Source organism: Palaemon carinicauda, chromosome 6 (assembly GCF_036898095.1).
Source record: "Palaemon carinicauda isolate YSFRI2023 chromosome 6, ASM3689809v2, whole genome shotgun sequence".
NCBI classification, from domain to species: domain Eukaryota; kingdom Metazoa; phylum Arthropoda; class Malacostraca; order Decapoda; family Palaemonidae; genus Palaemon; species Palaemon carinicauda.
The window spans coordinates 149,053,341-149,069,150 of NC_090730.1; the positions used below are offsets into that span (position 1 = coordinate 149,053,341).

General features: G+C 35.2%; 1 protein-coding gene across 2 annotated transcripts in view; it reads right to left on the reverse strand.

The window, feature by feature from the left end:
* The window catches only part of LOC137642717 (chromosome-associated kinesin KIF4-like), an 85,991-nt gene that overhangs the window by 13,696 nt on the left and 56,485 nt on the right, over positions 1 to 15,810 (reverse strand). For both annotated transcript variants that reach the window (XM_068375525.1, XM_068375524.1), the window contains exons 13-19: positions 13,666 to 13,862; positions 13,174 to 13,318; positions 12,126 to 12,215; positions 9,676 to 9,807; positions 6,616 to 6,686; positions 5,569 to 5,683; positions 3,203 to 3,341 (exon numbers count right to left, since the gene is read on the reverse strand). In XM_068375525.1, coding sequence (XP_068231626.1) covers positions 3,203 to 3,341; positions 5,569 to 5,683; positions 6,616 to 6,686; positions 9,676 to 9,807; positions 12,126 to 12,215; positions 13,174 to 13,318; positions 13,666 to 13,862 — 889 coding nt within the window. The remainder of the gene's footprint in view (positions 1 to 3,202; positions 3,342 to 5,568; positions 5,684 to 6,615; positions 6,687 to 9,675; positions 9,808 to 12,125; positions 12,216 to 13,173; positions 13,319 to 13,665; positions 13,863 to 15,810) is intronic.

Here is a 15,810-nt window from a genome sequence, read left to right on the forward strand (position 1 = left end):
TTAAATTTTTTCAAAATAAATCCCTCATTCAAATTAGCCTACATTCGTATTCTCTGGATGGCAGCGGTGCACTTTGTTCTCATCCGTTGGCTGGCTATTATTTAAGTGCATGTGCCCACAAAAAGCTTTTCATTTGCCTAATTTGCTGACAACAAGCTCTGTACTTCTACTTTCCTATATTGTATTATTTGAACCTACATTTTACTCACAAAATTATATTTAGCATGAAAGCAGTAAAAATTATTATGAAAACCGTCCTTCCCTACTGTTAACTTAGTTTCTACGGCATAGAGCTTTAGCCACCTCACTCTGTCTTATTAAAATACAGGTAAAGTTCTCAAAATCAATTGCTCGCCATTAAATTCCTCAAAACCAATTGCTCGACATTAAAATTCCTCCAAAAGAATTGCTTGAAAAATAATTTCTCACTATCAATTTCTTGAAAGGCACATTTTTTCGAAAGCCAATATCTATTTTTGAAATGGTCATTGGTACTTGAAACAAAATAATTTATCCTTTCTGTTAACAAGCACACATTATTAACCTATCATTAAGTGCTTATTAGTATTCTGAATAATGTTCACCATTTCTGTTAACGAGAACTAATGATTGTTCATTAAATTTCTTTTTAGTTTAAACATCATCATTTTATCTTCTACTGTTTTAGTTTTTCTGGAAGTCTCAAACCCCCAAGATGGAATTAACATATGTGGAAAGCAAAGAGTGAAAATATAAATTGTTTAAATGGTTATCTATACAGTATACCAACAACAAAACTGTGACCAAACTATATTAGAAATGAAAAATGTGCAAGCAATTTAAATGTACCGCTCATACTATCACTGTCGATGATAGTATCCTAAAACGAAGGGGAGATCACAACCATGCATGAGACGGTACTAAAATTGATGCTGCTAGTCTAAGAGAAAGTGAAAGTGCATGCAATAAACAGTCAAGATACACTACATTACTGTACATTGTATCGTGTTTTATAGTAAGTGGTGCTGTGGCGGCAAAGTTAATTCCACCAGCAAATTTGAAAAGAACTTTATGCAATAAAAGAGCAAAGAAGAATGCTGATTCTCCTTTGCCTAATAGCCACCTTAATCTTAGCATCCCAGATAAGTTTACAAAAACCATCAATGGAGATTTAGTCCTAGATTATAACTCTGGTGCCAAAAATGGTTGAGTATTACGTTTAGCAGCCCAGAGCATGGTTAAATAGAATTTGCAATTACTAGATGCCTTGGGTGTATTTTTCTTTTTCTTTTTTTTTATTTCGGTGAAAGAAAAATTCAATCAAATGACCCACGATAATGTGCTACACCAATGATGATTTTCTGAAGGTTCGTCTCTCATATGCATTGGCATTTATACCCATCATCAATGTTGTGGAACAATTTGAATATTTAATTGAAAATTAAATTTTTCCTGAGGGACTTCAAAGTATAGTGGATTCTTTTGAAGACACATTTATACCCATCATCAATGTTGTGGAACAATTTGAATATTTAATTGAAAATTAAATTTTTCCTGAGGGACTTCAAAGTATAGTGGATTCTTTTGAAGACACATGGATTGGGCGGCCGTATAAAAATAACCGCAAACATGCTCCATTATTCAAACATGAATTATGAAACTGTTTTGAATATGTATGTATAGTCTTTTAATCATTTTCCCTATAACCATCTGTATACAGCATTTACAAGATGTTATTACGATAACATTTAGCAAATAATTAAATTTACAATGCGAGATGGCTCGGTCAGTCCATTACGATTTTCAGTCAAGGGACAGCTGGGGTGGTTCCTTCCCCAGTAAGTTTCCTTCCTTCCAACTAAATGGAAAAAATTGGTTATAATATTTACTTGAATTTTCAAACAATTACAAATAATTTTAAATAGATTTGCCATTTCACTTTTCATATCTTATATTGTATGCATATGTCGTTTGGCCTTGATAACAAGTAGGCTGCATATGCTACTCTCTCTGCACCAATCACATCTGAATGTAGACCTACAGTTTCAGAATCTCCTTTAAGATATCTTGTATAAATTAGTGCAAGGTGAACATTATGGGAGAAGGTGAACCATAGCAAAACTCGAGAAAACACTATAATTCAAGTCAACAGCATTGGATCTTCCCTATCCAGATTTTATTCTTGATATTTTTTAGCTACATGCTCCTCATTCAAAATTCTAGATGTGATTTTTATTACAAATTTACTTTTGAGCAACATGTCCTGCTTCTCATCCGACATTTGGAGAGCTTAGGCCGGGATAATAAAAACTGGAGATCGGGGATCATATTGAATCATAAGCCTCCCTGCTTCTCTAGGGGAGGCAAGAGAGAGTACCACTTTGGATGATTGCCCTTGAGAACAGAGGTTGTCGGCTTTGTCGGTTTACCCTCCAAAGAGTTAACCGAAGATCTGAAGCATCATGTTTCGGTAATCGGGATCCCGCTGTCGAGACCAAAGGAGGAAAATCACACTTGGCTTTCTTCTCCTTTCTACGATGAAATCTCCCCCCACTCCCTAAACACATCACAAGGGGAATCTGAAGTCTGTACGTTTGACACAGTGAAGATCAACCTCAACCTTACTCATGAATGTTACCCAAAGACAATCCGGCAGTCTTGGACAAGCCAGAATTTTACTTAGTTCACTCGCACTCATTCCGTAATGGAAAAAAGAGAGAATATTAGAAAAGAACTGCATAAAGCCTCAGGCTGGCTGGAGAGCATCAGGAACACCGTCTGTTCAATACATTGTCCAGAATCTGAATTTAAGCTCACAGTGATGTAAGATCCGGACCACCAGTGATACTGGGTGGAGGTTGCCAGACCCTCTCTAATTTTTCATTGGACATTACCAGCAGTCGCCTGAATCTACCCCTACTGAATGACGAGGGTTTGTATTCGCATAGAAAAAGTACGAATTACATACTTTTAAAATTTGTGATGCCTCCTAAGTTCTTTTTGGAGTCGTCTATCGAGAGGAAATGACTCAACCTTTTCTTGTAAATTAGGAATAAAGTGACTATTACTTGCGAAGACAATGAATGTAGCCTACTTTAAAGCATAGGTCTCTAAAGAAAAAAATAAGCATTATAAACTAAATTAAAATTTTAAAATCTAATTTAAGAGCAATTTGTGCTTGTAATGGCAGTCTTAAAAGAAATAAAACCAGAAAAAATTAAACCTTCATCATCATCCATGATTTTGGACTGCATGTCGCTAATCTGCGCAGTTCTTAACTGAAGATCATTTTCCAGGTCTTTCTTTTTCGTTTCAAGATCAGCTGTTAATTCTGACGTCAACCCTCCTAGGGACAGTTGGCGCTGCAATAAAAAAATAATTACTTTTTGGAACTTATTAGACACTACAAAGCTTGTCTGCCATCCCTCCTATATTAAAATAGCTGATAAGAATATGAAATTTTAGAAAAATCAATATCTAAGACACAAATCACATACAGTACAATACCAATATAGTAGAGTCACAATTTATACACAAAATATTCATCTTGTAACTCAAAAATTATGCATAACAGGACTACAAAATCATTTCAAATGTAAAACATTGTTACTTTTAAGACAATCCTAAGATTTAAGGGGTTCAGTCAAAGGACAAGAAATTACTTTAATGATACACTATTAGTAATTCTTGACATATCCATATTTAGAAACAAGCAAATCATCAAGTATCCAAGTAGCATACAGAAAACATAACTTGATCTAAATTGAAGAATTATCAAAGCTTTCAACCCTTAAACAAACACTGCCTACAGTACATATCTTCAGCTATTGGTTTGCTGCAACACTTTTCCGAGGCCCTACAACATAAATTTCTACATGTTACCGTTGTCATGGGTATCTCAAAATGTACACTATGAAGTGAACTGTAGACAATACTGAAGGTTCTTTGCAGTGTCCTCCTTTCAGACTCTCTTGAACTGCTTTCTGCTTTGTACTTTCATTAATTTCATTTAAGCTTTTCTTACATGTCTAGCTTTTTGAGGTTGGCAACACTAAATGCTAATTCACGGAAGCAATAGCGTCTAACATTGACACACTACGTCATACACTATTGTACCTAGCATGTTTCAACATCCAGCGTATGTCAAAACATACCAGGTACAAGGGTGTATGGCATACCAGAAACGTCATTTACAATTGTAAACCATATGGAAGTTAAAATAATTTATCTACCATAACAAAGAGTAAAACACATGGTTGTATATCACACCAGAGGATATTTCTGCATAAAATAGCTCTTCCCTTGATTTTAGCCCCTCCTCCTTTCTTCAGCCAACCAACAAAGACTTGGAGATTTTTGCCTTTATTCCTGACTGTGTAAGGACTATTTTAGAGTATTTTTATGTTACCCTGCATTACCACATCACTCTTTTTAGCCTAGAGTGACATTCCTTATATGAGGCATTACATTATCCATTCCCCCCCAGCTAGCTACCCTCACATCTCACCCTACTACCAACTGACACACTTGCGATTCTAATCTTTATTCGTGATTATGTAAGGGCTATTCTAGTGTATTTCTAGGTTGGCATACCTGATCAGATTATACAGGAAGAATTTTCTAAAGTGAGATGTAGCTGCATCATCACCCCCCCCCCCCCAACCCCCACTCACACAAGTTGACAAGAGCTGCTGTTTCAGTCAGATTCCATCGCAAAACATCTAAAATCACACAAAACAATCTCCATACTATAAACAATTACCTAAAAATGTCTCAATCCATATAAAATATCCCCTATTTTCTTATACATTTCCAAATTCAACCATCATTTACTTGCATTTCACAGATCTTGGGAATTTTCCTAAATATCGGTAACACTAATCACATTTGTAGCCCTGATAGCTGTACACACAATGACAGACGAAAAGATTCTTTGGGGGGGGGGTTTTCTTCCCTTATTTTCTCAATTATCATCACTACAAACTAACATTTTCATGTCTTCAGATATAAACTGAATATTTCATATTAGTATTGTCCAATTTATTTTAGCAGAAGTTAGCCTACAGTAATTATTTCCATTTATTAACATTTTAAGCAGCATTTGAAATGTAAGAGTGAATTCCAATTTCCATGCTGCTGAAAGACCAAGCACTGGAATTATCCAGTAGATGCTCATAGTTTAATAGGAGCCTGTGTCACATATAAGGTGGGGCAACAAAAGAACGAACATCTCTCTTTGTATTTTTCATCATCTGAAGATAAGATTTTGTTCCCTGTATGCCTTATAATCCTACATACACTTCTTGTGCCGAAGGAAATTTTTTTTACACATCTTTCTACTATCCATCACATAATTATTACACAATAAACGTAATAACTTCACTATAAATATAAAGTTGTTTAACATAGAATCTATGCTTTACTGTACTATATTTAGAGTTAAATCTAACAAAAAAGATTTCTGAAAAAAAATTTCTATTACCACTTCACAATAGAAAGAATTTTTCAAAGGAAAAGTACATGCTTTGATCTCCAAGGTACCACTGAATTCAAATCTTTACCGGGATTAATTCAAAAGAAATATCATACCTTGATTTTATTTATCTGTTCAGAGATGGTTTTCCGATCTTCTACTAATGTTTTGAGTGACTGCTTGGCCTGCTTTTTCACTGTCACAATCTCTAATTCTCCTTCTAACCAATTCCTAAAACAAGATAAAGCTTTTTAGTGGGTCCATCAAAGGTTTAGCAAAATGAAGTACCCTATTATTTCAAAGGAATTAAGCATTACAGTTTCCCAAGACAAAAGTTACAGGGCAATAGGACTTGTGTATACTGTCTTATGGTCACAGCATTTCTTTATCAATAAGAATAAAAGGTTAATAAACAATTCTTTAGCTCAATATATATAAGTCAGACCTTACCGTTTGATTTAACTTTTGCACCCTTAATGATACTCCAAGACCCAAAATATCCTTATATAATTAGGAAAAATATATATATTTTAGCCTTGGGAGAAAAGACAAGCGTAATAGTATTCATAGGACCAAATAGAAAAAACAAAAAGCCATTATTAAATTATTACTCAAGGGCTTTAGTGAGGTTGCATTCAAAATTATTTGTGTAAATGCACCTTACTCAAACATAAAATACATTGAGTTACATAAGATCAAATACAGTATAGCACAATATACTTTGTTATGGAACAAAGGAGAGGAAGTTGAGACTGATAAAAGTTATTGAAGGAATTTTCAATCCCTTGTGTAAAACTGTCTTTTCAATAGAGGCATGTATTTGGCATTACGTAATTGCAAATGAATTCAATATATATATTTCTTTATGCATAACAAAATTTACAAATAGAAAAACCAAGGATGGTAATATAAATCCTTTTTTCATACAATCTCATTAATCACAAAAAACTTTCTTTACAGTCTAAATGTTCCCATACAAACTACTGCATCACCTGTTATGCACTGCAATTATATTTTGGTTGCCTTTGTACGAATGGAAACTACTTAACTGAAATTTTACTTCACAGAAAGAATATACTGTTAGTTGTCCATAAGCTGTTGTAGGAACTCTTAAACTTTGAGAAAATACAGTAATCAACAAACTGGCTAAAAAATATGCCTACCTGATTCGACCAGTAACATCTTTATTTGCTGCACGTTTTTCAGCACCTGCTTTCTGGAGTGCCAGCGCATCCTGAAATTAAAAAAAAAATATTCTATAGAATCTTCAAGAGGATAGGCTACACTGGTATGGTTAATACAAGAATACCCATATTTTTTACATATTTTGTATAAGCATGTTTCCTCACTAATATAATAAAATATGAAATCACTTAAAATAACATGTAGCTTTTTTTATCCCCAAAAACAAACGTTTTAAAACTTTACCTAACTCCATTGAAACTATATTATATTCTAATATTTATATAAAAATATTTCTTATGTAATAGAGCTTTTAGTGGCAAAATTTCCCCCATCTTATTTCACAGTATTTACCCTGAAATGACCAAAGTATAACACTTCATACAAAAAGAAATATATTTAGCTCTATCCACATTTACCTTCACTATCAAATCAAAATAAAGGAAACTGTTCCCTAAATATAAAGCACAAAATCCACTTTTGGATTTTAGGCAGCCTAATATTATTTGCAGTTATCAAGTGGTGATAGTACTTGGAAACAAACATGACTAAGGATGAGCATCAAGATGAAAGAGAACTCATGGACAGTTGAACACAGGAATTCCTGGCACACCTTGCTCTGGAGGATGGCACCCTGTCACATCCATACTGCATGGCAAGTAACCACACAGGTGTAAGGAGAGATAGCAGAGGTGGAAGGGGAGGGGGGGGGGGGCATGACTACACACAGGAGCTCGCCGGGCAGTGAGCGTGGCAAGGTGCACTTCCTTAGAGCCAGGTGTGCCATGAATTTCTGTGTCCAACTGTAGTCTACATATAAAATTACTGCATTCATATAGAGCTTAATGCCTCAATTTTATAAAAAGACATAGGAAAACCAAAAAAATACAGTAAATGCTGATATCTTTTTGTTGCAACATCAGTTGTAAATAGCCCAAAAGGTTAAGTATAATGTGGTCTTACAAAAAGCAATCAATTAGGGGGAGGAGGGGGAAGGCAATATGAATGAAATCATTCATATAGAAATACAAGAGATTTGCATTTTCCTAACTACACAACCTACAACAAGTATGACTTTCGGCAAACGGCTGTCAAAGTTTTTAATGAGATATTAGTAGTAGGTGGCAGGCAAGCTCTCTCCCTCTCAGGAAGTGTAACCTTCACTTTGACCTTAACCAAGGACTTGCAGCATAGCTGAAGCAGGCTGTGTAACTTAAAGGTCTCAGGTTTGTATTGTTAGAAGCGCATCTGTATTCTCCGGTAGCTGAAATCAAAGTAAAAGTTATGCTACCTGGTATCCGCCACCAGTCAGCTACAACTACAACCTTGGCCGAAAGTCTTACTGCTACAGAAGATCAAAGGTTTATATTACATGTAGGAATAAACATAATTCCCTATTCAAAAATTAATTATACTAAATGAAGTTATATTACTTGCCTATAATATAGGGGAGTCTTTGATGTGCAATATTCCCTTTCCTTTACAAGGGAAGGATGATGATAAAAAGGATTTATATGAATGATCTTGCGCAAAGACAAATATGTAATGCTACAATCTCAAAAGAAAATGTAGGCCAAACAAGGTACGGACTTTCAGCACCCATATCATACAGGTGACTTCTCCCCTCAGCAAAATAAGAGAAACTGGAGGAGGAGTGGAGTAGAGAAATGGAAAATAGGGGATTGAAGATCAGTAGGAAAAAGACAGAGTACTGTATTTGAGATTGAAAAATGGCGAGAATGGGGAAGTTAGTTTACAAGGAGAGAGATTTAAAAAGTTTAAAATTTCAGATATTTAGGATCAACAGTTGCAGAGGATGGTGATCTGGGGGCAGAAATAAACCACAGAATACAAGTAGGATGGAAGAATTGGAAAAAAGTGCATGGAGTACTATGTGACAGGAAAATAGGGGATAAATTGAAAGGTAAAGTACACAGGACAGTTGTGAGACTGCAATGATGTATGGAGCGGAGACGTGGGCAATAAAGAAGACAGAAGAGAAGATGGATGTGGCAGAGATGAGAATGTTGAGATGGATGTGACAGAGATGAGAATGTTGAGATGGATGTGTGGGGTGACAAGAAGATATAAGATACGGAATGAGGTAATTAGGGGTACCACAGGAGTTCGAAAACTATCAGATAAGATCCACGAAAGTAGACTGAGGTGGTATGGTCATGTCATGAGAAGAGATGAACAGCATATTGGGAGAGTGATGGAAATGGAGGTGCAGGGAGCGAGAGGGAGAGGGAGACCAAAGCGAAGGTGGGTGGACTGTATCAAGGATGACCTTCGATCAAAGGGATTAACCGGTGATGAGGTGTGGGACAGAGGTAGATGAAGAAAGCCGACCAGAAACATCGACCCCACATAGAAGTGGGAAAAGATGTAGACAAAGAAGAAGAAGAAGATACTGCGCTATCAAAACATGACGACGGTGCAAATGATGTCATCAAGAATAAATATAACTTTAATACTTAGTGAATGTCATTTATGAAAATTTCTACATGATATTTTTCATTGTCTCCTATATATATCTGGAGGGAATCATAGTAATCATAGTAGCAAAATCTACAAAACTAAATTAATATAAGAGACAAATATCATATTGAGGAGATACATCTAGTATCAAAATGTAAACCAAAAGTAAAGTATGTTAATCAGAAAATAAAACAAAATCACACAAAGGGAAGAGAAAACCATACAAATTTGGACAAAGGGTTTCAAACTTTAAAAAATCAAATAGAAAACCATTCATAATTACAAGAAGGAAAATTTCAGAGGGTGATGATATTTTCATTTGCAAGAAGTCAAGCACCCACATCCTATTCATTTTTAATGCAAGCTACACAACTCAGTACAGTATTAATTGATAGCTACAGGGCATTTATTAATAATATCAAGATACTAGGTTTTTGTATTGAGTAATTTTCTACCAACAGTGACAATGGAAATTAATACTATTGTCAAGCAATGGTTTTCATGATATATTCAATAAGCATCAAATGGTTTTACATAAGTAAATTAACAAAATAACCAACCTTCAATCTTTTATTAATGGCAGAGGCTTCTTCCATCTTGCGCCTCAAAACATTCTGTTGTTTTGAATGCAATCTCTCCATTTTAACAATCTGGTATTCCTTACGTCTATCTTGTTCCTTAAGGCGTGCAACCTGAGATGATAATTAATCACAGAGATAATACAATTCAACTTTAAACAGTTCATTTCTTATTTGTCTACTTACGAAATAATGATAGTAAAGAAAAATTTACATAAAGGTAATACATACATACATACATATACCAAGGCCCTTCCCCCAATTTTGGGGGGTAGCCGACATCAACAAAGAAACAAAAACAAAAAGGGGACCTCTACTCTCTACGTTCCTCCCAGCTAACAAGGGACTCAACCGAGTTCAGCTGGTACTGCTAGGGTGTCACAGCCCACCCTCCCACATTATCCACCACAGATGAAGCTTCATAATGCTGAATCCCCTACTGCTGCTACCTCCGCGGTCATCTAAGGCATCGGAGGCAGCAGCAGGGCCTACCGGAACTGCGTCACAATCGCTCGCCATTCATTCCTATTTCTAGCACGCTCTCTTGCCTCGCTCACATCTATCCTTCTATCACCCAGAGCTTCCTTCACTCCATCCATCCACCCAAACCTTGGCCTTCCTCTCGTACTTCTCCCATCAACTCTTGCATTCATCACCTTCTTTAGCAGACAGCCATTTTCCATTCTCTCAACATGGCCAAACCACCTCAACACATTCATATCCACTCTAGCTGCTAACTCATTTCTTACACCCGTTCTCACCCTCACCACTTCGTTCCTAACCCTATCTACTCGAGATACACCAGCCATACTCCTTAGACACTTCATCTCAAACATTCAATTTCTGTCTCTCCGTCACTTTCATTCCCCACAACTCCGATCCATACATCACAGTTGGTACAATCACTTTCTCATATAGAACTCTCTTTACATTCATGCCCAACCCTCTATTTTTTACTACTCCCTTAACTGCCCCCAACACTTTGCAACCTTCATTCACTCTCTGAAGTACATCTTCTTCCACTCCACCATTTGCTGCAACAACAGACCCCAAGTACTTAAACTGATCTACCTCCTCAAGTAACTCTCCATTCAACATGACATTCAACCTTGCACCACCTTCCCTTCTCGTACATCTCATAACCTTACTCTTACCCACATTAACTCTCAACTTCCTTCTCTCACACACTCTTCCAAATTCTGTCACTAATCGTCCAAGCTTCTCTTCTGTGTCTGCAACCAGTACAGTATCATCCGCAAACAAAAACTGATTTACCTCCCATTCATGGTCATTCTCGTCTACCAATTTTAGACCTCGTCCAAGCACTCGAGCATTCACCTCTCTCACCACTCCATCAACATACAAATTAAACAACCACGGTGACATCACACAACCCTGTCTCAGCCCCACCCTCACCGGAAACCAATCACTCACTCCATTTCCTATTCTAACACATGCTTTACTACCTTTGTAGAAACTTTTCACTGCTTGCAACAACCTTCCACCAACTCCATATAACCTCATCACATTCCACATTGCTTCCCTATCAACTCTATCATACGCTTTCTCCAGATTCATAAACGCAACATACACCTCCTTACCTTTTGCTAAATATTTCTCGCATATCTGCCTAACTGTAAAAATCTGATTCATACAACCCCTACCTCTTCTAAAACCACCCTGTATTTCTAAGATTGCATTCTCTGTTTTATCCTTGATCCTATTAATCATTACTCTACCATACACTTTTCCAACTACGCTTAACAAACTAATACCTCTTGAATTACAACACTCATGTACTTCTCCCTTACTCTTATATAGTGGTACAATACATGCACAAACCCAATCTACTGGTACCATTGACAACACAAAACACATATTAAACAATCTCACCTACCATTCAAGTACAGTCACACCCCCCTCCTTCAACATCTCAGCTCTCACACCATCCATACCAGATGCTTTTCCTACTCTTGTTTCATCTAGTGCTCTCCTCACTTCATCTATTGTAATCTCTCTCTCATTCTCATCTCCCATCACTGGCACCTCAACACCTGCAACAGCAATTATATCTGCCCCCCTATTATCCTCAACATTCAGTAAACTTTCAAAATATTCCGCCCATCTTTTCCTTGCCTCCTCTCCTTTTAACAACCTTCCATTTCCATCTTTCACTGTCTCTTCAATAACTCAGGTTATTGAGAAAAGCTAGCATTTCCCATCTAGGTACAATCATTTTCCTACATTACCTCAAGAAAATAATTACATATAGTTATTTTTAGGAATAGGAAATTTGCTTTGAACAAACAATACAAGTTTACAATAACGACAATCTTAGTGCAATTTAGGACATCTGTTACCAGACATTATTATAAAGAGGACAACCATTCAGTCCGTGACAGAAAACTGAAAAATCATTTTCAAAGTCTTACTTCTTTGTCTTTCTGTGCCTTCCACAACCTGAATTTCTCGTTGTCTTCCTTCATTTGGCGAATTAGCTTTACCCTCATTGCCTTCATACTCTGAAATAAGATGAGTGGTTGTGATGTGAGAACCTAGTTTAAACAAAAATTTAAGCTACACCTATGTAAATCTCAAAGCCCATTTTGAAAAAACATAAAATCATAACAGAAGTTCAATATCATCATCATTGGGTAGTTTAACCAGACGATATAATATAGACAGGAAATTTACAAGTTTCTTCAGGCATAGTGAGCTACATAGCAACAAACAAGTTGTGATAACACAAATAACACTTGTATTCTAATTTAAAATGGTTGTTCTAGAAATCTTTGTCATTTGTCTTCTTATATCAAATTCGCTGTGTCTTCACATATAGGTTTTGGGTCTACTATTTCAATATTTACTGCTTTTCTGTCCAATTGTTCCTCATGCCCTGTCATCACATGTTCAAATCAACTCAATGGCATTACATAAACTTTTATGCTTTGCATTGATCAAAGATAGTTTGAAATTAAATTTAGGAGCTGTGCACATTTTGTTTCCTATCTCTTATTATTAGCAAAAGACATTCATTATCTTGAAACTTTTACTAATTGCTGAAGAAATGTATTATTTTTATTTTACTTTCCATGAAAACATATTCTATCAGCAAACTACTAATTTTCTTTTTGATATGTTAAAAGTAGGTACAGTAATTCCTTGTCCACAGAGATCTGAATTGCAGCAGCTAATATAACTCATCTTTTATAAGAATAAAAATAAAAGGAGCCCTATATAAAAGTGCAGTATTCTAAATTCTAATATTGTAAGTGTAAACTGGGACCTACACTATCTGAATAACATTAAAATTCATAAATCTCAACATCAATCTCCCCCTTTCTACATTCTATATTTTCGGGATTAATTACATTTTCAACCCCTTTTTAAATAAGAGCAATAAAATCAGTGTGCATACTAATCCTGTACATAAAAAAATCAATGACTAAAAAATACTCATAATCTAGATAATTTTCTTACCTGGATTTCCGTATTCAGTTTTGCAACCTTTTGCTCAGACTGTTCTTTCATACGTAAGAGTTTTGCCTGTTCTTTCTGCTTCTTTTTCAAATCTAAAATCTGACCTTCTAATTCTTGCACTCTCTTTCGACGCTGTTCTGCAATTCTGTAATCATAAAGAAAGGATAAATTTTCTTCCTTCAATAATCTATCTCTGAAAACCAGAACTGATAATAGTAATTAACCATCTATTTCATCCACCCACACAAATGAGAAAGGTCACTGTGATGAAAACTGATGGCAAACATAATTAGACAAAACATGACTGAACGAAACAATAAGATTAATCTTTGCATATTGGTAACCCATGGCACCACTCTAAATAAAATATCCAAATACATATGCAAATATACTAAAACTATTATTTTCCCTTCCTAAAATACACAATATTCTAAAAAATACAAAGATGCTTACAAACAAAGAATCAAAATAAAATCTTAACTAAATACTTACTTATTGCTGGTTGCACCACTAGATGCAGCTTTCAGTTGCTGCATAAGCTCATCCCTTTCCTTAGATAAAATATCTATGTGGCATTCAAGATCTTTCTTTTCTTTTTCATGCTGGAACTTCATAGCTACAAACTGCGTGTCATTGGTGCTCATCTTACTCATCAACTCTTCTTTCAAAGCAAGAGCTTTATTTAGGTCCTGCAAGAAACAAAAATAAATGAGACTCCAGGGCACTTTAGTTAATAAGTGTCAAAGGGTAAGGAATATTTTATGAACAAAAGGTCCTACATATGTTAAAATGATACTGTACCAAAAATAATCTAACACACCGATAGAAAATAAATCATTTCTTACAACTGCAATAAAGATAAGCAGTCATATAAGATAAAGGTCAACAACATACCACAACAAAGATTTCTGAGTAAAATTAACATTTAACTGTATAAACTAGAGAAAATACGGGGAAGTTTAGCTGTATTCCAAAAGCAACTTTTCTTAACAGTAACAAATGAAATATTCTGACATTGAGCCTTGCAAACAATACTGTTATACAGTATATCAGTAAAACTTCTTAGCAATAATAGCAGAAGATAACCAGTATGGTGTGAGTCCTGGTAGAACTATATGTATTAATCCACTTTGCAGATAAGTAATATACAGTAGATCCTCGCAATAACAGATGTTGTTATAATAAAGGGATTTTGACGAAGGAAAAATCTATTTCTGGGGAGAGACCTGTGGCGCCCGGTGAAAAGAGTCCTTCTTATATATCTTTTCTGATAAAACCTTCCAATTATACCAGAGAAAGATAAAAGCATGGAATGCTGAGGTTACAACCCTCGCGCGAGCACCTTTTGGGTGTCGTGTATAAAGCAAAGGCGCGTGAAATCCACTATTCACAGGTTGTCTTCCATTTAGTTAATTCCTTCGTCAAAGGGATGGGCCGATACAAAGGCCCTAGCCAACCCCCAGCGCCACACCACCCACGCCACGACGCGAGCGCCATCTGAACAACATCCTTCTTTTTGGAATCTTAAGTGTTGAATTGTTTTGTGGTGCTCTCGGTCCTTTTTATCAATCGTGGATAAAACAGACTAAATTCAATAACTAGAGTAGTTTGGTTGACAAAGGTCATTGTAAGAAAAAGTACATAGATGAGATATTTATATTTATTCACATAAAGGTAATAAAATAATTTTTATTTTATTCATTATTGGATGAATAATTCTATATCAATTAAATCAACTTTTTTCTATTCGAGCCAATCTGAAAAAATATACACACTTTCAACTGATATTGTTTACTTCTGTATCCTTAAAAATTAAAAATAAATTATATAAAGCTGTTTCTATATAATGTTTTCCCTACATATGATGCTCAAAAGGAAATCCTTGCTTTGCTATTTAAATCACCATCCACAACAAATGAACACATTTGCATATCCAATTGATAACTGACACTGATAACTTTTAGTTAACTATGAAAACTGTGGTGGTTTATAACAATTACAATCTGTGCAATATCTATAATAGAGTAAAATGTTTGGAAATTACATAGGTGAGCCCAGCTGTAAACATTGTCAGCTGAGTTTAGCGACCGATATCAAGGATATGCATAAATATAAATAAAAAGTATTATTATATAGTACTATAATTTCAAAACTTATCCTAACCATCTTATTACAAATAAAGTTTTCAGTTTACTAAAAACTATTGGTCTTGTTAGTTATCACTTGGTCGTATAAATACCTTCGTGATTTGCAATGAAACAAAGTGGCTTCCCTTTTGGGCATCACATGTAGTAATTATATGACATAAAATCAGCTTTATTTAGTTTATTTTCAATTTCTAAGGATACAGTAAGTAAAACAAAATTTGTAATAACCGCTACATAACCAAAACCTGCTGTATACACAGATAGTTTTGTAATTTAGCGGTTGTCTTATTCTACAGTACTGTACTACAAATACGAGATAAACTAATTAGAATTTGCCTCAATTTTTGGCCTTGTCTAACCTAAATGACATACACAGATAACTATGGTATTTAAATTTACAGTATTTACTTATTCATTTACAAGTATAATATTCTTGTAAAAATTCTTTTACGATTTTGTTTTATTTTAATGGCACAGAAAGTAGTAGTGG